General features: G+C 37.3%; 1 protein-coding gene across 2 annotated transcripts in view; it reads left to right on the top strand.

The window, feature by feature from the left end:
* dysf (neuronal PAS domain protein dysfusion) overlaps positions 1-27,236 on the top strand; it is a 302,152-nt gene that overhangs the window by 161,473 nt on the left and 113,443 nt on the right. For both annotated transcript variants that reach the window (XM_074126429.1, XM_074126428.1), the window contains exon 4: positions 13,132-13,221. In XM_074126429.1, the coding sequence (XP_073982530.1) occupies positions 13,132-13,221 (90 nt within the window). The remainder of the gene's footprint in view (positions 1-13,131; positions 13,222-27,236) is intronic.

Raw genomic sequence — 27,236 nt, 5'->3', positions numbered from 1 at the left:
TATTTTGTACGAGTATCTTCATTGGAAATTATAGTATAGGCCTCAATTTTTTTTTTTGTTTCTTTTTCTACCCACATCCATATAAACATTTTATAATTTTGAAATAATTATTATTATTTACTAAAGTTCAACAACTTAGTGACCTCTAACTTGTTTTTTTTTTTTTTTCAAATACGATAGGAACTTTAATAGGTTAAATATTGGTAAGACAGTGTTTGTGCGTCGGTGTATAAGACGAATTAAATTAAAGAGAGGACGGACAAAGACGCGAAAAATAGACGATAAAATAGAAAATATTATCGATAATAATTATAGGTGATAAGAAAATTTTTTTTTATTATTATTTTTTTTGAAAATTATGAAGACCTGAAATGCGTAAGCATACATCCGCCTTTTCTTCTGATATTACCTGTTTATAAGTGCCGCCAACCATGTATGCAAGGTATTATATATTTGATATAATAGCTGTAATCGATAGATGTGCAGGTGATTTTGGTGCGTTTGTATGAGAAGTTTGGGTAGATATGTGTTCATTATTTTAATGATATTGAGAGAATACCTAAACTCCATAAGGCACCAACCGCTACGATATCCCCCCTCCCAGGTATTTATGGGGTAATCACCTCTTCACACCTTTCTCCCCTCCAGTGGGGGTGGGGTGGCAGGGGGAGTCCTCAAAAATCCATTTTGCTTTTCTCTCCTACGTCTAGTTTTCTTGTGCAGGCCAACAGTAAACAGTGTGTTTGTGTGTAAGAAAAAAAAAGAAGAGATATCGGCACAATAACATATTAAAGACCTATCGGCTATAGGATGATGCTGTGACTCTCATTAAACTTAACTGGGCTCTGCCTACCCCCGTGTAAATCCCATCTGACACCTCCTGTACATATTATAGGACTTCTAACGCTGTACAAAAATCTTGTATTAACTATAATCACAGCATCATTCTTTAATATCAGATAATTCTATTATTTTTGTATTAATTTAATATGCTCTTCACACAATCTTCACTTGTCGTTAACTATTAATAATTTTTCCCCCCTCTACGAAAGGGTTTAACCTGTTTTTTTTCTCTTTTAAGAACTCTGTGGTGGTTAACAATCTACAGCCATCCTGAGATAAACTAACATCGCTAGTGAATTCACTTGTCTTTTTTTTGAAATCAAAATTTCTCTCTCTCTCTAATCACTGTACTTGGGCACTTCAAGGTCATGGTCGTTAGGAAGAGGATGTGTGTGCTGATAAAGAGTTCAAAATAAATACACAACTTCCTCTCGTTTGCCCGGATATCAGAGCGGAAGTGCCACATTTTTCTACATTAACTTGTCTATTTCTGGAGTTATTCTTTAAAAAAAATATAGCATTCCGTGCAATCTAAAATTCTAAGAACAATATTTAACGCTCCCTTCTACGTCTCCAATCACTGATCTCAATATTCCTCACGTCTCTGGAAATAGCCCAAATCTCGATACATAAAACTCCACTCAAATCTAGACACAGTCATTACAACCCTCTGATCCACAACATGCCTACAACAACACTTCCTTCAAATCGCGGCGGTGGCCACGCGATCATCTCAACATATAACGCCGATCTCCCCTGGATGGTTGCTGCGTATGCTTGCCAACGAGACGGAACTAACTACTTCCATCACTGGATGGTCGTCGTTCACTCCAATCACGCCCTTGGCGCACATGCATGTGCGCGTGTATGTATTTAGATATATATTACGTGCATGTGTATTTACGCTATCCCTTATCACTCATCTCTTTTGCTTGTTGTATTGGATACAGTTGCAAAATAAATAAAATAAAATATGTATATACAGGGTGTTCATTTTAAGACGGCTCAAATGCATTTCATGCTTAAACGGTTGATCTGTGCAAAAAATGGTGGAGGAAAAATTTGTTGCCCGTCACCTCTAGTTTCAGAATATATGACTTGATTTTAGATTGCTGCCCGCATTTTCAACCCCGTGAGGGTTCGTAGTTGACTCCCATTTTCATATACACAGTATTAAAGAGTATAAAAAGTTATGAAAGAAACCGGAAACCGCAATTCGATATCTTCCAAATTAAAGGTTTCTAGGCTATTTCAAAATCTGGTATTTATTAATCTTATTTCAATTTTTTAACCTGTTATCAAAGAGAAAGAAGAGCACGCGATAGGTCATTTTTATGTATTTTTTCATCCCCTTTCTACTAAAAATATTGCCACGGCAGTGAAGCTAGTATTTTTCTTAATATCGGGAAATAAGTCGTTTTCCGAGTGATTTTTCCTAGAAAAATCAAATTTAAGATCTTTAGATGTTCTCAAGCATACACAAAATGGCTAAAAATTAATTTTACATCTGTTACAAACAAGAAGGTATTATTTGGTAATTTTGGGAGAGTTTCGTTTAAATACCAAAAAAATTGGAAACCTCCTGCCACATATTTAAGTGATCAATATCTCTCATGTAAAGGATCAAACTTATTCCTTAATTTATCAAATAATGCACTTTACTCAACTTGTGCAGCATGTACTGTGCCTTCAAAGGTGCCTCCTCAGATAGAGGAGAGCAGTTGATATCTGGCTTGCGAGCCAAAGGAGGGCAACAAATCTTTCCTCTACCATTTTTTTCGCTCAGATTAACCGTTTAAGCATGAAATGCATTTGAGCCCTCTTAAAATGAACACCCTGTATATAGCATAAAAGCATAAGAAACTCTTTGTTCGAAGCCTAGCAGTTAACTGAACTTATTATGATGGCTGGAATTACTGGAGTACACCATGAGTAACTCTACAAACATTCTCTCGAAGGCACCTGTCGATTATAGAGGACTCTGGGCGCTTCAAAACAGCTCTTTTTTTTTGGCAATAAATACAAGCTTTAAGCGGCCAATAGTGAATGCTCGTTTGCCCGGATATCAGAAGCGGAAATGCCACATTTTTCTGCATTAACTGGTCTATTTCCGGAGTTGAAACTTTTAAAGCGGAAGAAACTGTTTTAGCCCTTGGAACTAACTCTACTAATTGAATTTTACTACTTCCGTAATCTAGCGCGTTTCTAGTTCCAGATATCCGAACTCAAACTATTATGTCATACATCCCTACAAATTAACTTGTCACACGGGTTGTCCACATGCTATTTCTTCAGTTACTTTTTCCCTTTTTTCTCTGTCTCTCTCTCTCTGATTGGAAAATGAAAGGTAACATTTAATGATTACGTAGTCATTAATTGCATATTTCTGATCTAATTAGTTACATAGTTAGCTTGCAATAGAACCTTTTCTAATTGTAGCTAAAACTTAATCTGTCCTTGGGCTATCTAAAAGAACATGGTGTTATTTATTACTTAAGTAAAAGTGTTGCCAAGTTTTCTTATTTATTTTTTTTTGTAAATTACTTAACAAGGGCGGCACTTTGCAATAGAAGACAATTTACTTTTTCTTTTCTTTTTTATCTTACATGTTATTTTGCATCTCGTAGTTTTGAAATAACTTTATCATTTTTGTAGACTAGTGTTTCACTGGGTTATTTTATTAAGTATCGAGTAATCTCTTTCGCAACTGTGTTAAGTAGTCATCTGTTTGTACTTTTGGCATTTAGTATGAACGGGTAATAAATACTTCGTACTGTATCAAATATGTTACAAAGTATCGGAAACTAGATCTATCAGCCAATTTGTGAAGATAGAAGAAATGATACGAAATAGAAAATCTGAAGGCAGGGCGCCTTTTTACCCCAGTTTTCCTTATTAATTTGTAATTTTTCCTTCTAATTTTCCTTCTACAGTCTGCAACCCCTACTTTTGCTCAGCTCCATTATGATTTCCTTTTTATTTGCCCAATTTTACAAGAAATATTTGTTGCTTAAATCAAAAGTCAATTTCTTTTGACAATTTTTAAACATTTTTTGACGATATTTATCTCTGTTTTTACCAGATATCTATCTATTCTTCATCAGTTTTCATTTTTCGATCTTTAAAAACTTCATAAATCCATCAATCCATAAATTAATAATAGGTCATTATTGTTGTACATTATTGCATTATGCCTTTAATTAGTTTGCATTTACATTATACAATTACATAAGTTAACAATGCTTTCTTAATAGATTAGATTGGACTAGGGCGGCCTCAGGGCCTACGCCACTGCGACCCCTTTGGGTCTATTGTGGCTCCCCTAACTTTAAAGCTCACCCTCCAGACCTGTCCTTTTAATTAGACTCTTAATGCTGGAGAGCGACTCTTGGGTAAAGCTCACAGGCCTTGGTTTTTCCTCCCCGAGAAGTCTTAATAATATTACAATAAATTTTAGTCGCCATTATACTTTAACCGAAGAGAAACTTACAAATTACATACTGGTCTAAATATTTCGTAGCGGTATTATTATTTATTTTAGTTACTTTTTAAGGAGATTGGTTAGGAAGGAGTCTGAAAACGACAGTTGTAAGGAGAGATATCAGAGGTGTGATATTTTACAAGAAAACGTGTTCACGATTCCACAACAGTGTTAGTTTAACAAGTTGTTTAATTCATTGAAAACTCTTTTAGATGGACCGGTAGTCGAATTTTTATAGTAGATTGTCTCAAAATAAGGAAATCAAAAGTTTTCAACAAATTGAAAAATGATATACCGTTTGAAAGCCCATTAAACAAGGAAACTTTTATCCTAGGTCTGATAATGATCACATAATGCGCCTAATGCGTTTTCTTAAAAACTTCGATTACTTTTATTTTCCCAGTATCCAGGAGGAAGATTGAGGCTGTTTGGAGAATAACTTATGCTTCAAAATGGTATCAATTTTTAGAAAATTTATCTGTCTTTTTAACCGTGTCATCAGAATCGAATTCGGGCTAAAACTTTCTCGAGTAATAACATTTTTATTGGGAAAGAAAGTAATTATTTTAGAAAAAAAAATTAAAGTGACGTCACTCAAGAACAGAGGAAAATATGAAGTTGGCCAATACGTCATTGAACTCCATTTTAGATGTACTACACACAGTGGGTCTATGGACAATACTTACTAGTTCACCCTGTATATAAAAAATTGAGCTAAAATGAAGATAGAAAAGAAGAATTGAAAGTCTCCTATTGGTTACCATAAATATATTATGCAAGAAGTAATAGAAGATCCCCGTAAGAGTTGGCTAGTGTTTGTATTTAGGAGGCTCTTTGTGGTGTGGTTGGATGATGTGAGAGAGAAAGAGAGTGAGCAGGATGCTGTGAGAGATGACTGTATAAAATAGTGGTGAAACAGGTTTCTATTGGAGCACTTAGGCCGGCAATTAAAGTGAACTCAAACCAGCAACCTTCTTCCTTCTTGGTTGGCACAGCATCCGGATCTCCCTCCCTCCTGGTCTTCACCCAGGGCTTGTCTTTCTACCGTCTGTTTGTATGTATACGTACCTTGTCGTCTTCTCCAGCTTCTTCGTGGGAACCACCTAGTCTGACCCAGTTTCTATTATGTATAGTTAGTCACTTCTATGTCCCCTAGCCTCTTCCTGTATAGTATTTTTACGTCTTATTTCTGCGAAACCCTTATTTCTTTTCACCAATTCTATTTTAAGTAATGTCAACTTCTTTTCTTTTCTATTTCAAGAACGCTTCAATTCCTACCAGTTACACGTTAGCAATGATTTGAACAGGTGGAATCGTATTTATCTTAATTTCAAAACCACCATGAATAGTTCTTATTCTTCGCTGGAGTCAATAAGAAGTGAAAAGGAAATTGATTAAGCGTACTTTTTTTTCTTTATGTTTACCATTATTTGTAACTTCCTTTACTTAACGTTATTACTTCCTCCAGATTTCCTTTTTTTTTTTTTCTTTTTTTATAAATCTACGACTGAAATGGTTGTTGCAACAAACAAATGTGATGTTATGTAATGTGAGATTGGAGAAGGCACCCAGTGGCGACACTCCATTAACGTGAACAGATCACTATACTGTTATGAGGAGAGTAGATCGTGGGGGCCATCTTCTCTTCAATCTCCTTGGAGGATTACCTGGTAATTTGGAAGAAGATAGGTGTGTTCAATTAAAGGATTTAGGATGAGCTGCTGTAAAGGAATGAAATTTTAAGAAACGAGTTTTAGTAAGGTCGTTAATGAAAGGGATTTTGAGGTCATCATGAATGGTGAGGTTAGAAATATAGAATGGAGCTTTAAGAAGTTTTCGTAGTATTTTTAATTGTAAAGTCTGGGATGCGTAAAGAATTGGAACGTTTAGTCGATCCCCCATACTTCAATGCCGTATGACCAAATAGGTCGCATTAACAACAGGTATAAAAGTCTTTTGTTTTGTAAGTTAAGTTTCGAACGTTTGTCTAGTATTCTGGCGAGAAGTTTTGTAGCATTGGTTAGTTTCTTGTCTTTTCAGTCTAGTCTGGGGGATTCCATGTCAACCGTTTGCTAAGGTACAGCCCAAGGTAGCGTACTTTGTCCACAGTTGGTATAGGAGTTTGGTTCAACATGATGGGAGGTAGGTTTTCTTCGTCCTCTTAAACATAATTTCTTCACTAAAATTCAAATTTTTCCGGTTTCCATGGTCACGAAAAAAGGGGATTAGAATAATTTATATACGAAAATCATTTTGTAGAAAAATTTTCATTTACAGATCTAATATCTCAGTTAAAAAACAAAGCTTGGTGCTAGCCAAATAAACTGTACTTTACCACAATAGTGCTTAACAGTAATACCAAGTTTTTTATCATATTTGTTTGTCCGTTTGTTTGTGGCTACTTCCGCTTACGTCAGCTTGTCAACTATTCAAATTTTATATTTCTAACACTCAATATCGATACTGTGACTCGAGTTCAATCCTTTCTTTTACCGCGAGCGGGAATAGGAAGTACAAAAAAATTAACATTTTATACGTTTACGGTTTACATAAATGTTTATGTAGGTATGTGTATTTATATACGAATTATAATTTAGACAACTACAGATATAAATATTTTTAAATATTATCAATGTTGCTTATCTAATGGAATGGGATATCTTAGCACATCTAGATTGGCAAACTGTACTTTTAAAAAATATGTTTTATGTTAATTAGGTTTGTATTTATGTCTGTAGTTTGGTTGCGTACAGTTTGGATCGGAATGTTTTTAGAGAAAGGTTAATGTAAACTGCTTGTTGGTTGTACAGATAACATGAAAGGATGTTCAGTAAATAATATTCAAAAACTGCGTATTGTTTGGCAATGCAATGAGCATACGTGTAGGCGAATATCGTCGTCTTATGATTGGGTAATAATTATTAGCCTTTTAGATCGCCAAAGTACTGTTTTATTTTTCTTAAGTTGTTTCGAAAGTGGTAGACTGAGTTTGGGTCTGAGTGCAGTCCTGTATATAGTCCACAGTTCCGTGGAGGAGGATTGGGTTAAGAATGGCACGGCGAAGTTTAAAGGAATTATTTTTATTAGTGTTATTAATTTGTAGGGCTATTCGCCAAAGCTGACTGCAGATTTAATCCGTCAAGGCCGTGGGGCTATAAGGATAATTGTAGGCCTATTAACCGGCCACTGCAGGCTCAGAAAACACATGCATCGCATGTGGGCCTGGCAGATGATAGCCTTTGTAGGTTCTGTCAGGAAGAGGAGGAAACGGCACTGCACGTGTTGTGTCAGTGTGAGGGGCTTGTCTGGCTAAGGATGTTACTTCTCGGGGAGGGAAAAACCAAGGCCTGTAAGCTTTACCCCAGGAGCCACTCTCCAGAATTAAGAGTCTGATTAAACGGACAGGTCTTGAGGGCGATCTCTAGTGGATGGGGATCCACAATAGATCCAAAGGGGTCGCAATGGCGTAGGCCTTAAAGGCCGCCCTATTAGAATCTTATCTTATCTCATTAATTTGTAGTCGCCATTTTGTCAGCCAGTTTCTAGGGGAGTTCTTGAGGAACTGAAGGGCCCTAGAAGCGTGGAACAGAGTTAAATTCAGAGCAATGAAGCCAAGATGCCCAGTAAGTGGGTGGGAATGTCCTACAGTAAGGAAAGAATAAGAAACGAGGCTGAGACATTTCCAGGATTTCTGGAGAAACTGTACTGGATCTAGAAGGAGCGGTCAAGACTTGAGGATTAAGCCATATGAATAGGAAAAGCTCTGTAACTACCATAACAACCCCTAAGGGCGTCAAACTCAATCAAACGACTGGGTGGATACCCAGAGACTGGACCAACCAGAATCCTCTCAAGAGTTGAGTAGGTGTTACGGAGACATTGTTCCTTTAGATACTAAGAAACAAATGTCGAAGGAACAATCATCTATTGATCTAATAACGGCCGCGGTGCAGAATACCCTTGTTCCAAGAGTATTAGGGTATCCACTAAGACGTCCAAATTAACTTAAACTTAAAAGTAAGTGCCACCAGAGATTGTGATCTGCCTGTAGGTAAAGTTCATTGACTAGGTAATGTAAGAATGTTCATGGCATTGTGACTCTGTTAGTATTAAATCAATTCCTAACATTGATTTGAGTAGATAGACAAAACAGATCAATCAACGAAATACAATTTTTCAATTGAATAAATCTAGAACATGGCCTTCTGTTTAAGATAGGTGTTAATTGGATGAAAGGTTTTGGGACAGAATAGATAGCTTGTCTAGGATGCTGTGTTGTTATTATTCTCCACAGATGTGTTTACTTTCACCGCATTATGCTCAAAGGTTCTCGTTAAGCGGCACCACCACCGGCCTGTACAGTTTCCATTTCATCAGGACGTTGACAACTGGTCCTCCGGCTTATTGTTCTGTCCAAACTCTACTATTCACCACTCTATTTCAACGTTTTACCATCAGTCAATACCCTTTCTAGTCTAGTTTTTATTATATCCTAGAATTCTACCATGCTTATCTGTTTTTTTTCTTTTCTTTTTTTGTATGTGTTTAAGTTGAAGATGATTTTTAAGGTGGAGTTTGTAAATCTCTAGCCATCCTTATTTAGATTTTAGGCTATTGTATATTAGGGCTTACTTCTGCCCTAAAGTACTGACTAATTTAATAAGAGTTAAGAAACAGTTCAGTCCGTCTAGGCTAGAATTACTTTACAAAAAAAAAAAAAAAAACAATCCTGTATAAATTAAGTACAGAAAAGTTTTAAGTAGAAAATAACTTACAACTTCTTCGTAAAACTTTACGTTTCATCTTCAAAGTAAGGAGTTTTACTTGTAACCAGATAATAAGTCAATGGTGTGCCTGATAATCTTCCTAAACTTAAAGATTTGGGATCTTTCAATTTGGTGCTGTACTTAAATATTTCAAACTTAATGCTGTGATTCTCAATCAGGGAGGCAAGATCCCTTAAGGAGGCGCCTTCGAACAGTTTTCTCTCAATAGTGACAGTGAGCTGTAAGAAGCTCCTAGGAAGAGAAAATCTAAGGGCTGCCAGCTGGATTCGATCCTTCAATTTGGTGCTGTACTTAAATACTTCAAACTTAATGCTGTGATTCTCAATCAGGGAGGCAAGATCCCTTAAGGAAGCGCCTTCGAACAGTTTTCTCTCATTACTGACTGTGTGAGCTGTAAGAAGCTCCTAGGAAGAGAAAATCTAAGGGCTGCCAGCTGGATTCGATCCCGGGGATCTCCGCTAACTGAGCTAATCCCTTCCTAACTCAAAAAAAGGCGAAACATCGCAGAAAGTGTAAATTTGACATCCTGTTTAGGCACCACTTTTAGGGACAAAATCAGCCACTACCGGAAGTGCTACTTTACTAAATTTACTTTTTACAGTTTTCCAAGATTTTCTAGAAAATGGTCCCCATGTTTTTCTTTGAATTTGATAAAATTGTCGCTGATACTTTGGTTCTACCAACTTCCGGTAAAACGCAAGGAACTGGTGGGGCTTTCCACGTAGTTTTTTTTTTAATTTCCGCGTAATGTATGGACTTGACGCATTTTTAAAGTAATTATTAAAAATTAAATATTTATCAAAAAACAAAAATCCCGATTTGAAGATAATTGACGAACCGAAAGTGCTATTTCTCTATCAATTCTTAAGAACCAACCTCAACTTTAAGTTAATGTTCTTACTTTTGTGACATCTTAAGGGCTCTCAAGGGACAAACCTCCGCAAACGTGTTTGTTTACTTATTTTAAACTGTAGGAAAAAGTAAAGTAAAGTAATGCCTAATTTTTCAGGCGGGCCTTACGTCCAACTACCCAATTACGAGTAGGTGTCGCGGACGGAGGCGACTAGCAAACGTAACTTTACTATAAATTTCTCATATTAAACATTAAATAAAATGCAAGGTCTAGTCACCGGGAATCGAACCCACTAAACCAACAATACATCTTAGCTTTGCGGGTCTAGCCTGTAACCGCTCGGCTACCGTGGCGCTTTTTAAATTGTAGGACTTACTGTAGGAATGTAGAAGTATTGAAGGGTTCTTATCTAGTAATTCGGTAGTAGATATTTTTTTTATTTATTATTGTAAAACAATATTGATATACATTCTTTTTAATTACTTAAACAATTATTAGTACACCCAAACGAAGGCTGCAGCAAAGAGCAAAGGTTAATAAAACTAGATGGGAAAATAAACTGCAACCAGCGAACTGATAGAACACTTGACATGTGACAGAGTGACAAACAGATAATTAGTGCGCTCAGATAGCTAGCTGGCTGGCTGGCTGTCTGCAGCATTTACTTGCTAACAGTGCATACCAACTCGCACACTGCACCTGCAGTGCATTTTATAACCATCATTTACAACCATTTATTTCTCTTCTCTTCTGCCCTTTATGTGGTCACCAGTGCAATCATTCAACGGTTGGTTGGTTGGTTGATTGGAGCAGATCATCATTCAGAGTACAACCAGGGCATATGTTGTTCTGATGTCTTAATTAATCTGTCTTCAGGGAGCACACCTGTTCTTACTCTTTTTTTGCTGGAAGATTGAAACTATTATAATTGATAGTGCCAGTGATTTTTACCCAACCATATAGTTTTTGCAATTAAATTTTCTTCACCCTAAAATTTTTTACTAAAAAGTAAAATTCAACAGTTTTAAGTTACATTCATTGGCACTTAAAAAAAATGCATTTGCAGAAAAAATTGTGAAAACTATAATAATCTATTTCTAAGTCGTGGAAAAACTAGTGCTCTTAAATTTCCTTCAAAATTTGGTCACATATTTAATTTTTATTTCCATCAGCATAAATCTTAAGGCCCTCCCTGAAATTGGGCCTAGGGAGGACCAAAAAAGAGGGTGAAGCTTCAGCCAGGAATCACAATCCCTTGAATCTGAAACGACTTTCCTCTGATTAATAGTATTTCTTCCTTTGCCCAGCTCTGCACCAGAAGATTTTGGATTGAGGATTAATTTCGGCTGTGGGTCAAGTCGTTTTTATATCTCTGTTAGCCTGCTGCTAGGAATTAGTGGTCCAAAACCTGATGGATGAATTTGTATGGATGTACAATATATTCTCCACCCAGATTTTGTTTTGTCTTTTTTTTTTCTTTTAATTTAAGGAACATCACAGCATCTGGGATCATCTGAGCTGTGGACTGTGCATTAGCTCTCCAGTTATAGAAAACACTGTCCATCACAGAAAAAGCTTGTAGAAAGGGGAAATTTTCAGAGAAGCTGGATTTCATCCAAGGATCTCTGCGTGGGAATCCAGTACTCTAATTCCTTCCCATCTCTTCTCTAGTAAATACGATGGTCGTTTGAAAAGTCCGTGCAAAGTCTGAGAGATAGCACCACTGGCGCGTATCGAGGTTATGTTTAGTTAGTAGCATCTCTTGGATGAACACACACCAAGTTTCAGCCAGATCGGTCTATTTCTTTGTGTTTGGCATTCGTTTGAATCGAGGAAGTCGAGTGATTTTCAAAGAATGGACGAAAAAGAATTTCGTGTGTTGATTAAACACTACTTTATGAAAGGCAAAACGCCTCAGGAGACTAAAGAGAAGCTTGATAAACATTATGGTGACTCTGCACCTTCGATTAGAACAGTTTATAAGTGGTTTCAAAATTTTCGGAGTGGCCATATGGGCACAAGTGACGCTGAACGTTCTGGACGCCCTGTTGAGGTTACTACTCCAGAAATCATTGATAAAATCCATGATATGGTGATGGATGACAGAAGAGTGAAGGTGCGTGAGATTGCTAGTGCTGTGGGCATCTCGAATGAACGGGTACATAATATTTTGCATCAACATTTGGTCATGACAAAGCTATCCGCAAGATGGGTGCCGCGATTGCTCACGCTAGACCAAAAAACGAAATCGTGTGAAGTGTTGCAAGGACGGTTTGCAGCTGTTCCAGAAGAATCCGCAGGACTTTAAGCGTCGTTTCGTCACTGTGGATGAAACATGGATACATCAATACACTCCTGAGACCAAAGAACAATCAAAACAATGGGTTACCAAGGGGGAATCTGCGCCAAAAAAGGCGAAGACCGTTCCTTCGGCCGGAAAGATTATGGCTACTGTCTTTTGGGATTCGCAAGGAATAATCCTCATCGACTATCTGGAAAAGGGTAAAACTATTACAGGTGCATATTATTCATCGTTATTGGACCGTTTGAAAACCGAGCTGCAAGAAAAACGCCCACGATTGGCCCACAAAAAAGTCCTTTTCCATCACGACAACGCACCAGCTCACACCTCAGCAGTTGTGGTCGCAAAATTAATGGAAATAGGGTTCCAACTCGTTTCACATCCCCCCTATTCTCCAGACTTGGCTCCCTCGGACTACTATTTGTTCCTCAATATGAAGAAATGGCTGGCGGGAAAAAGATTTTATTCAAACGAGGAGGTGATTGCAGAATCGAATGGCTATTTTTCAGACTTGGACAAATCCTATTATTCGGAAGGGATCAACAAACTAGAGCAGCGTTGGACGAAGTGTATAAGCCTAAAAGGAGACTATGTTGAAAAATAAAAAAGGTTTACCCCAAAAAATTAAGTAGTTTTTATTTTTGCACGGACTTTTCAAACGACCCTCGTAGTTGACGTGCAAAAAAAATAATAATCATCATAGGCCAACTAAGAGGTTTGATCTTCTGTGGGTAGTCTGTCGCCAGGATTAAGGGAATCCCAGTACTATCCTAACCTCAATAAACTAATTTATTCTGTTCTCCTATTATTCTGTTTTTATAGAATAATTTTATTATTATTTTGTTAATAACTTTTCTTTTCCCAGGCGTTGAGCGGCTTCCTGATGATGATGACGCAAAATGGAAAACTGTTGTACATATCGGATAATGCTGCGGAATATCTTGGACATTCCATGGTATGTATTGAGTTTTATCACTTTCTCCTATACTTTGATGAATTGTATAGGTGTGACATTAAATAACGAGACTATTGCTGCAAAATATTTGATTTTAAATTTATACATATTTATTTAGTTTTTATCACCTTCAATATACACCCCTTCCCTATCCCTACAACGCGCCATGCGAATTTACCATTGTTCGAAACAGTGCTGGAAGTATTTTTCTGTGAGCTCCTGCAAGACGCGTCAGCCGCTTTTTCTTTCACAGCTTCAACGGACTGAAATCATGTTCCTTTTAATGCAGATTTGACTTTAGGGGAACAGATAAAAGTCACATGGGGCTAGGACAGGCGAATAAGGCGAATGGCCTAAAACTGGGATGTTGTACTTGCCTAGAAACGTCTTGACAGATAATGCAGTGTGAGCCGACCCGTTGTCTTCATGGAGAACCCCCGTGACTTGTTCTTCCACAAATCGGGTCGTTTTTTCTTTACTCTTTCACGGAGTTGAGCAAGCACCTCTCGGTAGTAATGTTGATTAATTATAATCGATATTTTCATCCGTTTTGGACGTGGAAGGGCGACCCGGGCGGTCATAATCTCCGACGTCTTCTCGGCCATCTTGGAATCGTTTGAACCACTCAAAAACTTGCGCACTTGATAAACATTCATCGCCATAAACTTCTTTTAATAAAAGATAAGTTTTAGTAGCGGTTTTACCAAGTTTCATGTGAAACACGACAATTCGTTGCTCTACTACATGTGTAGTATCGATGTTTTCGGCAAAACGAAACTAACACCTCTTACACAAACGACGGTTCCGGTCAGACAGATTTCTCTACAAACACGTGAAACGCTGCAATCGAAAGAGAAGGCTTTACTCTGCACAGCTGTCGGTTGTTAGGATTTGGCGCATGCATAGTTCTTCTGTAGCAGCATCAGTCTCGTTATTTAATAGCCACATCTCGTACAAGAAGAGGGAGAGAAATATTTAACTGAATGTTCAAAATACAAACGAATTCTTTCCTCTTATTTTAAAATTAGAACAGCAAACATATTAATGATAAATTAGTTTTAATTATCATGAATTTGTTGATCATAATTGTAACGAATCTATTACTAGACTATAGAAAATGATATAGTTCATAGTGAAACACCTGTATATGAAGTAGTTGCGCGTAACAGCGTATACTTACCAAGGTAACTTAGTTTATCGCTTCGCGCAGTTATAAAATATGCTAATTATTATAATTTAATGGCGTAACCAGCCATGTAATCACTTTATTCCATTTACCGCCACATTTATACATAATTTATTTATTCATTTAATCTGCCAGCATGATGCGACTTATAAGAAGATAAGGTATGAGTGAATTTATTTGAACAAGGGTTTTTCCGCATTTTTCTCACTTTTCCAGGTAACATTCTGATATTTTTAAACTTAGAATACTTAGGAAATGGAAATGGAGATAAAATTGTTTTTCTAGCAAAAATTATTAGTAAATTAATTATTATTAAATTATTTTAAAGTTAGCATAATTTTCGACCAGGACTTATCGCGTCGAACTGTATAGGGATCTAATTCGATAAAGAATCTCATCATTCGATAGTTCCTTGTTTCCAAAATCCTTCAGTCGATAGTGAAAACCACACCTTTTTTTCTGTTTTGACTGGGTGTATTGCGACTTCTACTCACCTATCACCTTGCGACTTCTATTCACCTTGCGACTTCTATTCACCTTGCGACTTCTATTCTATCCACCAGGTGATAAAAAAAAAACTCCCGCAACTTCGTGATGAAGAAGCTGGTGTCGGAAGTAACCATTTACTGGGGTCGGCTCATCTCTCCGCTTCATCGCTCTCCCTAAATATCTTGGAGAAAGCTTCCAGAAAGAGAATTTTGGGGTTAGGATGATTATTCCCCCTTCAACACCTGTTAGCTTTCTAGGCTGTTCAGGGAACCTTAGATAGAACTGGCAAGTAGGGATAAATCACTTTCCGGTGCCACTATAAGTTATCCTCATGTTCTGACAATTGCTTCTTCATAAATAAGGGATACAGGCTCCCCAGAAAGTTCTAGGAACAGACCTTAGTCAGGTATAATGAACCCTAAGATGGACACTACAAATAGGAAGTTAAGAGTGTTTTAAAGAGGGTAGATACTGCTCCAAATCTGGCTAATACTCAAGGTTCTACAAAGAATTTTAGAAATCAGGAATAAACTATCCTTGGTGTCAGACACTTTCTTGCTAACAACAGAGAGATTTTCACGCTCCAAAACCTGGTAACCAAACCAGCTACTATGGAGAAGTCGAATACGTCATAGGTCCGTGTTAATCTCGCAAGAAGGGGGCACACCTGGAGGATCGGAATGTGGAGATAGTATTGTAGTAACTATGCGCGGATGCTGGGGAATATCTGCTTATCTAAATTTAATCCAATCTACTGCAGTCAAACGTTTAGTACATATTTATTTTGCAAATGTCCTCGTGTTTTTAGTTTGTCCTCATTTTCGGCTAAGATAATGTAAGTTTACCACAATTATAAGTTAGGTTGGATTAGAGCTTATTCACAAGTCTTAGTAATGAACGCTTTGAAGAGAATTGCTGGAGATAGTTGGTGATAATCAGGTGGACATCATCCGACAGGTGAAAAGTGCCGCCTCCTCTTGACTAGGAATGTCCCTCCAAGGTATGGCTGTGGTGGTTGTGGTTGCCGCCGTTAAAGGTAAAAAGGGCATTGTGCTGCTCAATGTGTTAAGGAATCCCCCTTGATTGATGTTTGCATCGGCTTCTTAGTCGTCTGTGTTTACACCTTCCATGGCTTCCAAACATGTACCCAATTGTCATGCCAATCTTTTTTAGAACGTGTTTTGTAAGTTGTTTGTTTGTAATTGATAGAACTCCATGTTCTACAATAGAAGTGAAATTAATTGACAACTTTCTGTAAGCCCAGATGGAAAAGTTAGACTGTACTCCAACGGGGAGAGATAAATTGTAGATTGTTTCCAGTTGTAGATTCTACCTGGAATCAGTTTGTGATGGACTTTTTTTTTGTTTATTTTCTTTTTAAATTAATTTATTAAATAAATTAATGAAATTTATTTACGGGGACTCTAAAAATAAACCTTTAAAAAATTATTTCATAGCTTCTTCTTTGATTTAATGCTCAGCGGTTTCAGATTTTTCTCCGATTGGTTGTTTGTTTGATTGATTGCCACCACCGATTGGTTCATCAAGTTCTTGTAGAGTTCTTGACTGCCGAAAAAAACTCTTCACGAATGAACTCCATAATAAGGGAGTATTTTTGTCTTTTAAAGGAAACTCCTGTTCAATTTTGTCACCTATTATTCTCCTGCAGAAGTGTGGATTCCCACTTCTTTATGGACTATGGACTTCCTGCTCTAAGATATCCCAATGTCTAGTAACCATACTTGCACTTAAAATCCTGTTCTTCATTTAGAGTGCCTGCATTTAACGAATCCGCGAGACAAACTTAAGCTGAGCGCATGCAACTGGCACATGCCATGACCGATTCAATGAGGCCTTCAAGGCTGTTGCCCCCACCTCCAGGAGTTAATTTGCTTTACTTGATTGTAAACTCTTTGGTAACTTCCGGAAGAAAGACGGCGTAGTGTCCAGATATTGGGTTGAGAGTATATATAATATATGCTCTCTTTTGGGAACGAAGGAGTGTATAGTTACCAGGGAGTTGTTATCCCAATCTGTCGTCCATCCTGAATCTTTCCTAGAGAAGATTCGAGCCCGGCTAGTTACCAAGTAAAAGTAAAGTAAATGCCCATTTTTTCAGGCGGGCTTAACGTCCAACTACCAAATTAGGTGTCGTGGACGGAGGCGGCTAGCAAACATACTTTACTATAAATTTCTTTTATTAACCATTAAATAAAATCCAAGGCCTAAAGACTGGGAATCGAACCCACTAAACCAACAATACATCTCAGCTTTGCGGGTCTAGCCTATAACCGCCTAACATACTTTACTGTAAATTTCTTTTATTAACCATTAAATAAAATCCAAGGCCTAGGACCGAGAATCGAATCCAGTACCACAATGCATATTAGCTTTGAGGATCTAGTCTATAACCGCTCGGCTACCGTGGCGCCTTATTACCAAGTATTGAAATGGGTTACATCCTTCCCTGTATTGGCACAAACTCTAGCTGACCATACACTCTTACACTTACAAATAAACAAACGAATTCATTGGAGTTTCACTAGAGTATTGTAAAGCTCAGTTTCTCATTATAATTACGATTAAAAATATAACCACTCTTTCATGGTTTTAAAAAAGACGTTAAGTGCATCTTACAAAACTAAATCCTAGTCTATTTATTTTATCCTTTTTAGGCAATGATTTATTACCTTTTCCAAGGTATTGTAAAAAAGTTTGTGTTGTTTAATTTTGAGCCATATCATCAATTGACAATTTGACAATGGACTTTTAGTCAATATTTCACTGAATTAAAATTACTGGATATTGAAAAGGAAATCTATGGTTCCAACCACTTTTTCGGGTTCGTCAAAGGAGTTATTCAGGATACAAACAAAGTTTGTATGATGATACATAAATAATTTCAAGAAATGAGAACTTTTTGTGATGCAATAGTTGACTAGAAATCAATTAGATATAAAAACGTTTCCAATCGAGATCTTTGAAAGCTTTAAAAGCTTTGAAAGTTAAATTTGGAGTTTTGATTTAGAGTAACTTGCTGCACAAGATGCTGGGTATGATGAATCTCCTGAACCCCTCCTTTTTTATAAGGATAATCTTTTCGTAATAAAGCTAGTCCTGAAATATTTATTCCAGCTGTAAATTTTTTTACTATTTCGAAAAATTTGACCTAAGTGTAGGTGATTAGGAGTATAAAAAACAGGTAGCAAGTTTTTAAGAAAATTATTCTGAATACTTTTATCTTCTCCGGATAATAAATTTAGTAACCAACCAAAAGGCAACCTAATTATCTCAGAATGTGATAATTATCACATTGAAATCAGGAGATAAATTGTTTATGCCTATGTGAACAGGTTAACTATAATAAAGTAGGGCTAATAAACCTTAGAAATAACCTTTAGATCTTTTACGACCTTTAATTTACCTGCCTTTATATGTTCGCCCAATCAAATTAAACTGATCTGATGTGAGATACTCACAGGACCTGCTGTTATTGCGTAATAAAAGATTAAGCTTCTACTTTACCCCGAAAATTGTGTGAGCCGATATAGATGTGAATTGAGAGGGTTTAGGCTTTAATTGCCTAGGTCACTGGATTTTGAAGGCTAATCTCCACACAATTCTTGGTTTACCGCAGAAGGATTCCGGGTTCATTATTGGCACCTATAAATATAGTCCCTTATCGGCCTGAAGTCAACTTCTGTGTCCAGTTATTGGTTGAGAGTATATATCAGTGATTCCCAAAGTGTGCGCCGGGGCGCCGCGGTGCCGTCATAAGGGCGCCGCGAAATATTCCAATTAAACAATTCGGCAATTTTCTTGGAATTTCCAATTCTCTGAATTTTCGCGCCAACAATCGTGTATTCTGACAAAATTCCAAGAATTTAGCAACTTTCGAGTCTTTCATTGTTTTTGCTTTCCAATCCGCATCTTTTGAAAGTCAAAAATTTAGAAAAAAAATCTTATGTATTAAGGGCGCCGCGGAAAAAATCCGATTATTTAGGAAACCGCAAACCGAAAAAGATTGGGAACCTCTGGTATATATGATACATGCTCTCATTTGGGTTGTATAGTAACCAGCGAGTTGTTATCTCAATCTGTCGCCTATCCCGAAACTACCACCTCAAGATGGTAATTGTTGCCCGATCTAAATGACAATCCTCCTTTGATTTCGATTTATAATTTCCTCGGAATAAAGGCGAAGACTAAAGACCCAAACTAGAAAGAGGAAGTTCTCAAAACCCCGAGTAACCGGATATACTGGTGATATTGAAGCTAAGCTCAAGCGCCTCATGATCTGCTTCATAAGAATTATTTTCAGCATTTCCAGAGACTCTCGCATTTCGCACTGCTACGATGAGTTGAAGTGGCTTTTTCCTGTCTAACGCTGCCAGTATTTTTTGGCTTCTTTCCTTTTTCAAGTCATCCAGTCTCAAAGGCCTTCCTATATTTTTCAACTCCTTAAGTTTAAATCCTCCATCCATTCCCGTAATACCAGATATCGCTCATCCGATCTCTATATTCCCTCTCACCGTACCTCATCCTTTGACAAGTCCTTCCTAAGAGAGGTGCTACCTCTCTCTGGAACTCCTTCCCTTCATCTGCCCGCCATGCTCCTACCCTATATACCCGTCTATTCAGTTATCTCCTTTCTATTCAGCTTCCTCCGAAATTCTAATTGTTTTAATTTATTTCCTTAATTTCTGCTGTTATTTTGATTTTCACTTTTTGTGAATACTTATTTATTTATTTATTTTCTGTTTAATCACAGGCCAAACTGTTAAGGCCTCTATTTGTTCCTGTATTTATTCTTAGGGGACAATTGTCCCAGAATAATAAATTTCTTTTCTATTCTATTCTATTCTACTGCAGACTTTTCTTTATAATTAAAAGTCTCTACTGTAATAATGAGAAGTAGTGTGTCTTTAATGGGATAAAATATCCGCAGGCAGGCAGTGTACTGAGAAGGTCCTGGCGCCTGTAACCTCTGATATAGGTACCCCTCAAATTTTCATGAGAGATTTTCACCTGCAAGAATTCCTACGTAATTCAGGAGATCGCCAGGATATCGTAAACATTTTCTCTTGCGAACAGAAAAGGGGAAGGTAATTAAATTGGCTTTAAATGCTAAAATAAGCTTAGATGACAATCAGTGAGTAGTGGTGTGGAGTAACCGTGATTGGATTTTACTGTGGTGAGTTGGTAGAACTGTGGTAAGGTTGTTGTCAGTAGTGTTTAGAGAGGTTATACTCTTTCTGTTTGCGTTTGTTTACCTTTAAACTGAAGCAATGTGCCTGTATGAGTGGCTGGCACACAGCTAATGAGACACCATTCTCTCTCTAACTTGCTTTTCTTCAGCTAAAGGGAGAAAGTTAAAAATACCTTATGCGGGAAGTAGCGCTGGTTTCTGTACTTACATGGAAATCCTAACCAATACTAACTTCATATTTTTACACTGATTGGCCATTTACTCCTGTAATCAGCTTATTTCTTTTTTTAACGGCAATTTTTTGCTTCGTTTTTTCGAATTTTTAGCTTGCTTGATTGTTAGCTCGTTTGATGGGAGTTTTTTTTTTATTATTTAATATTAATAGATTTCGCTCTTAGATTTGGTACAAATAACTATAAGAGTCAATTTGTTGGAATTAACTTTTCACCTAGAAATGCATACTTTACTATTAAATTCTCATAATAACCTTTAAATAAAATTCAAGACCTAGACCGGGGGAATCGAACCCACTAAACCAACAATACATCTTAGCATTGCGGGTCTAGCCTATAACCGCCTAACAAACTTTACCATAAATTTCTCATATTAACCATTAAATAAAATCCAAGGCCTAAACACCGGGAATCGAACCCACTAAACCAACAATACATCTTTGCATTGCGGGTCTAGCCTGTAATCGCTCGGCTATTGTGGCACCGACAAGTTAAGATAGTCTCTCACTTAATTAGGCACCAATCGTTGAATTTTATGGTTCAGCTAAAAGCTATACAGATATTTGTGGAAGAGATTTTGGGCTATTGGAGTAGATAGAAGGAGTTTCAGGATAAAGTGGTGTGTTTTGGGAATTGTGGTTGAGTGTTTGTTAGTAATTACAGGTTAATTCATAAACATAATTACCTAAGTCGGGAGGGCTTTTCCAGATCCTTAGAACCTGTAAAATTCAATTTCAACGTAAACCTCAGTTTCTAAGTCCAAAAAAAATAATAATCACACTTTGACATCTCTTGCGGCGTAATCACCTAACCAATCCAGAACAGGATATCAATCAATAGCCAGTCAGAATCCAAGATATCTCCAAGCTAGACCCGGAATAATGCTCATAATTGCGGGTAAACTTCATCCATTCTAAAAATTCCTTTTGCCGGAGATTTAAATCAATCCTAAAAAAAAAAAAAAATATGAAAATGAAATAATCCAACCAGTACTGAGGGTAGGGTCTCCCTGGAACAGGTCTTTAACCATTATAATGGAGCAGTATGGATCTAGTTTGAGAGGCGTTTGGCAGCTGAGTCAGGCTTCTTGATGATGGTCAACTGGGAATTACAATTATTGTGTCATTGTGTGTGTGTCTATGTGTTTAAGTATAATAACAATAAAAAAAAAGAGAACAAATTACCGCACTAATAATATGGTGACAAAAGGGAAATGTTAATTTAACACTAATACGTTGGACAACCTGATCTCCTACCACAATATCTACGATAAATGCCCGAACTAACTTGAACTGCTGTTTAAATATAATACAAAGATGTGGCCCTGTTGCGTACTAGTAGAAGAATATAAATGATGTACAGTCCCAGTACAGTCTTGTGTTATGTAAATTGTTTGATGATACAATGGAAAAACTTTTATGATAATAAAGACGGAGAGTAAGAGAAGTAGGTGTGTCTGTCGGTCTGTTCGTCTTCTTGGTTCGTCCAAGGAACAACTCAAACAGGATCTACTTTCATAAGTTTAATTCTCTGTGTCTTCCAATTGTTCAAGGGGCTAAAAAGTCTTTTATTTCCATTGTTTGGTTCATTTTTAGTTTGAATCAATCATTCTTCCACTAATGATTATTTTGAGAAAAAGTAAAAATAAAAAAAAATTGAATGAAGTGTTCATAACAACTCTAAATAACTTCATACTTTGGTGAAACTAGTTGCTGTCAAGGACATTGGTGCATCGTTTGAGCTTTCATATTCTTATGTCACAAAAGCTAAAGCTTTCTAGAACTCCTTAACTAAAACGTACAGTGTTGTTTAAACGCCAAAAGTTACACAAATCAGCAAGTACTCAACTTCTTACTTCTAATATCATATTTTTTAAAATTTATTAACCTAACCCTTACAACCTGCCAAATTTTATTAAAATGGGGCTAAGATTTACAGAGATATTAGTATACATGGAGATGATATACGAGGGTCGTTTGAAAAGTCCGTGCAAAAATAAAAACTACTTAATTTTTGGGGGTAAACCTTTTTTATTTTTCAACATAGTCTCCTTTTAGGCTTATACACTTCGTCCAACGCTGCTCTAGTTTGTTGATCCCTTCCGAATAATAGGATTTGTCCAAGTCTGAAAAAGAGTCATTCGTTTCTGCAATCACCTCCTCGTTTGAATAAAATCTTTTTACCGCCAGCCATTTCTTCATATTGGGGAACAAATAGTAGTCCGAGGGAGCCAAGTCTGGAGAATAGGGGGGATGTGAAACGAGTTGGAACCCTATTTCCATTAATTTTGCGACCACAACTGCTGAGGTGTGAGCTGGTGCGTTGTCGTGATGGAAAAGGACTTTTTTGTGGGCCAATCGTGGGCGTTTTTCTTGCAGCTCGGTTTTCAAACGGTCCAATAACGATAAATAATATGCACCTGTAATAGTTTTACCCTTTTCCAGATAGTCGATGAGGATTATTCCTTGCGAATCCCAAAAGACAGTCGCCATAATCTTTCCGGCAGAAAGAACGGTCTTCGCCTTTTTTGGCGCAGATTCCCCCTTGGTAACCCATTGTTTAGATTGTTCTTTGGTCTCAGGAGTGTAGTGATGTATCCATGTTTCATCCGCAGTGACGAAACGACGCTTAAAGTCCTGCGGATTCTTCTGGAACAGCTGCAAACCGTCCTTGCAACACTTCACACGATTTCGTTTTTTGGTCAAGCGTGAGCAATCGCGGCACCCATCTTGCGGATAGCTTTGTCATGTCCAAATGTTGATGCAAAATATTATGTACCCGTTCATTCGAGATGCCCACAGCACTAGCAATCTCACGCACCTTCACTCTTCTGTCATCCATCACCATATCATGGATTTTATCAATGATTTCTGGAGTAGTAACCTCAACAGGGCGTCCAGAACGTTCAGCGTCACTTGTGCCCATATGGCCGCTCCGAAAATTTTGAAACCACTTATAAACTGTTCTAATCGAAGGTGCAGAGTCACCATAATGTTTATCAAGCTTTTCTTTAGTCTCCTGAGGCGTTTTGCCTTTCATAAAGTAGTGTTTAATCAACACACGAAATTCTTTTTCGTCCATTTTTTTGAAAATCACTCGACTTCCTCGATTCAAACGAATGCCAAACACATAGAAATAGACCGATCTGGCTGAAACTTGGTGTGTATTCTTCCTAGAGATGCTACTAACTAAACATAACCTCGATACGTGCCAGTGGTGCTATCTCTCTGACTTTGCACGGACTTTTCAAACGACCCTCGTACATGGAGCTAACTCCTACCCCTTTCGATGTACAGCGTCGAGACCACCCCAAAAGGCACATCTACATAAAATTCCTGAATCGAATAATACCTCATTCATGAAAATCGGTTCACACGTTTAGGCGCTACGTTGTTTATAAAAAAAAGGTAACAAGAAGATTTTCTGTAAATACCTTTTTTGCCCATTTTCAGCAACGTATTTCTCTAAATCTATTAGATCTGGGTTTTGCCAAAAAGAAATCGCAGCTATAAAGGGAGGATTTGCCCTATATTTTAAAGGAAATTTGGGAATTTTATCTTTTATAGAAAAAATAGAAAAAAATTTGTCAAAGTTGGGTGTTTTTAAACGTTACAGCTTTTTGCAGTGCAGTTTTTGACGATCAACCCTACTGGTCAGTTTTAATAAAAACCATGATGAAACCCAGTCCATTACATTGAAATGAGTCTTCAGTGTTAAGCCTGATCACCTGCCTTTCTTTGGAGTACCCTCATTCCAGTGATTCTGCCAAAAATATTGTAATTCAAGTAAAAGTCATAGATTTATACAAATATTTGAAAAGATTAATTAAACTTTTTTTAAAAAAAAATTGTAGGAGCCATTTTCGAGACCATCTTAAGATATTAATAGGGGGGAGGGAAATCAGTAAAGCGGTACTTCCGGTAAACTTTTTGTAAAATCTCTTATGGTCCAGAAATAAATAAAAAAAATTTGAAACTACTTTTAATTTTTTAGTTTTTGAAATAAGAATGATCTCTCTACTTAGGAGCTTTTTACAGCTCACTTTTTAGTGATGGACATTTCTATGCGTAACGAGAGAACACTGTCGGCAGAAGGCCGACAGTGCATTGAAAAAAAACTTCGGGGCACCAATAGACGTCAGATGTTGATGCGTCTTAATTTAAAAAAATTAAAAATAAATAAAGTGGTCTTACACATACACTCACACATTAATATACTTATTTGTTAAAAACTCAGTCCTGCCATCGCGTTCTTGGACTGCCTACCCTCCTGGGACCTTGTTCGTTACCATCCATAATTTTTTTGGGCATTTCTTCATCCCCAATCCTTGCCACGTAACCTGCCCATCGCAGTCTTCCGAGTTTTATAATTTTGGCGATATCCGGTTCCTTGAACAAAGCATATGCCTCCCGGTTTTTCCTGATTCTCCAACTCTGTTCATCCCGTACATTGCCATAAATTCTACGGAGAACCTTCCGCTCGAATATCGCCAAGGACCGCTCATCAACTTTTGACATGGTACATGCTTCGGAGCCGTATATAAGCACTGGCCTGATCAACGTCTCGTACATTTGAATTTTCTTGCTGCGGGAGATAAGCTTCCTTTAATGTACTTTACTAGCCCAAAATAGCACCTATTTGCGGCCACAATTCTTCTTTTTATTTCTAGGCTCCCTTGATTTTCACTACTAACTAGAGACCCTAGATAGCCAAACTGGTTAACCTTATCAAATTTGAAGTGCTCAATCGTCAGCTGCTGTTCCTGAATGATAGAGCTATATCCTGTGCGCATATATTTTGTTTTTGCTTCATTAACAACCAAGCCTAACCTTCTGGCTGCCATTTCTAGCACTTGGAAGGCTTCTTTCGTGGCATTCATCGATCTTGCTATAATATCGATATCGTCAGCGTATGCAAGCAGCTTAACAGTCTTATTTAGTAGCGTACCACTAGCTTGAATACCAGAGCCCCTCACAGCCTTCTCCAACGCCAGGTTAAATAAAAGGCAGGCTACGGCATCCCCTTGTCGCAGTCCCTTATTTGGCAAAACATTTCCCGACAGGGTGGTGGACAGTGTTGACTTTAACGAGAGAGCACTGTCTAGAGGCCGCTGTGCACTGAAATAAAAGCTCCGGAAGCCAGTAACCTCAGATATGACGCGCCTTAGATTAAAAATAAATAAAACATTCCAAATGCGTGGAAAACCCCATACACACCCGAATGGCCCGGAAGTGGAAAGCCCGTTTCCACCTATTTCCTGAAAAGTTCCCTTAAATGAATTATTCTTTTTCGTAAAGTGTAGTTTATAATGTAAATTGTGTATATATACATACGTAGAATTTACATAACAGTTCACATATACTACACTTTCAGCGCAGACAATACTTAACGATAAATAAACGGTAATGCTACTGCAATGTATATACTATACATAGTGGAACAGTAGAAATGTATAAACATTCATTATGCAATTACATTTAGCTGTGTGAGTGCGCAGAGTGCATTTCCATTGTTCTTCATGTATGTTATGTACGCGGGCGAAGTTGTAATGCAGTTCTCTCTTGGAACTTGCAGTTCCAGCAGTAGGCGACTATTTTATAAAAAGGAAGTTGTAGTGGCAGGGGGAAGGGGCGATCTTTATGGGAAGTCCCAGAGTCGCGCTGCATCCTCCAAAGGTGCACCTTCTATCAGATCTCTTATCTCCTTAACTTCCAAACATCTATTCTAATATTATTTCACTTGGTGAGGGGGGGGAAAAAATGAATCTGAAGCTACAGCTTCCTTGGCCGCAAACTGGAGGCATTGAATGGAATGTTTAAATAACTCCATCTCGCACAGAATCCAACACAACTAGGAATAGTAAACATACAGCTAAAGGAGAAGGAGCAGTTTTTATTGGTTGGAAATAAACAAAATTAAACATGGAGAATGTGATAATATTTCCAGGCTTATCTTGTAGTTTATGTTCGCCTGCATTTTAGTTATCAGCATTGCAGATCTATCATTGCGCTCTAAATGCTGTTTTGAATTGTTTTAAAATCACCACACTTATAGTCACTGTTTATGCATTTTTTTTTTTTTTGCTTCCTTCCGCCGATCGAATAGCTAGATAAGTTATTCTGTATTTTGACAAAAATTTTATAAAACCCAAATATAAACTATGTCTATAAGAATTGGGCTAAACTGAATGACGAGTAGAGTAATGTCGTGAAGAGAGTGTAAGAATGAATCCTCAGCGAGTGAATGCAATGCCCTGAATGCGATTGAGTGTTCTTATGTACTCTTGGGCAGCTTCTATGGTTCTGAGCCTCTCTAGTCTTTAACCCTTCTTAAAGGCCACCTTTTCCAACTTTTGAATTTGATAATTCTGTGATACTACGCAAAGTTTTATAATATTAGCCTCCTTTTTTTTTATAATTTTTTCTGAAATAATTAGTTTTAGAGCAGTTTTCTGAGAGAGGGGATTAGATCAATGTTTACAAACTTAATGTTGGAATTCAAAGGAAAATTGTGATTTAGAAAGCTGAGATTTAAGAGGATCTCATGAAAGCGTCACACCAGCGTTTTTCATTTAAAAAGGAAAATTTTCTCACTCGCTTTCTCTCTTTATTTATTTATTTCCCACTACTGTGAACATCCGGAGACAAGTTAGTATGTATGGTGGTTGACCGTCTCGATTATGCAAAGAGTTTTGTGAGTGTTAGTGTGAAGTTAACAAGCGCTAGCTAATATTGATTTAGCTCTTCTAGATTCTTCTTCTATTTCTTGTCTATTCTTCTTTGTGAGATGACATGTAAGTTGTTGGTCCATTCTCTGTCCCATCTCCTGCTCTGCGTCCCCTTCCCACGGCAATCAAAGTTTAAACAGAACCTAGTGCCCGTCTCACGTACAGGTTGTG

Source organism: Rhodnius prolixus, unplaced genomic scaffold, assembly GCF_049639745.1.
Source record: "Rhodnius prolixus isolate KJV_2025 unplaced genomic scaffold, Rpr scaffold_3, whole genome shotgun sequence".
In the NCBI taxonomy this organism is placed as follows: domain Eukaryota; kingdom Metazoa; phylum Arthropoda; class Insecta; order Hemiptera; family Reduviidae; genus Rhodnius; species Rhodnius prolixus.
This window is presented reverse-complemented; position numbering and strand designations above follow the sequence as displayed.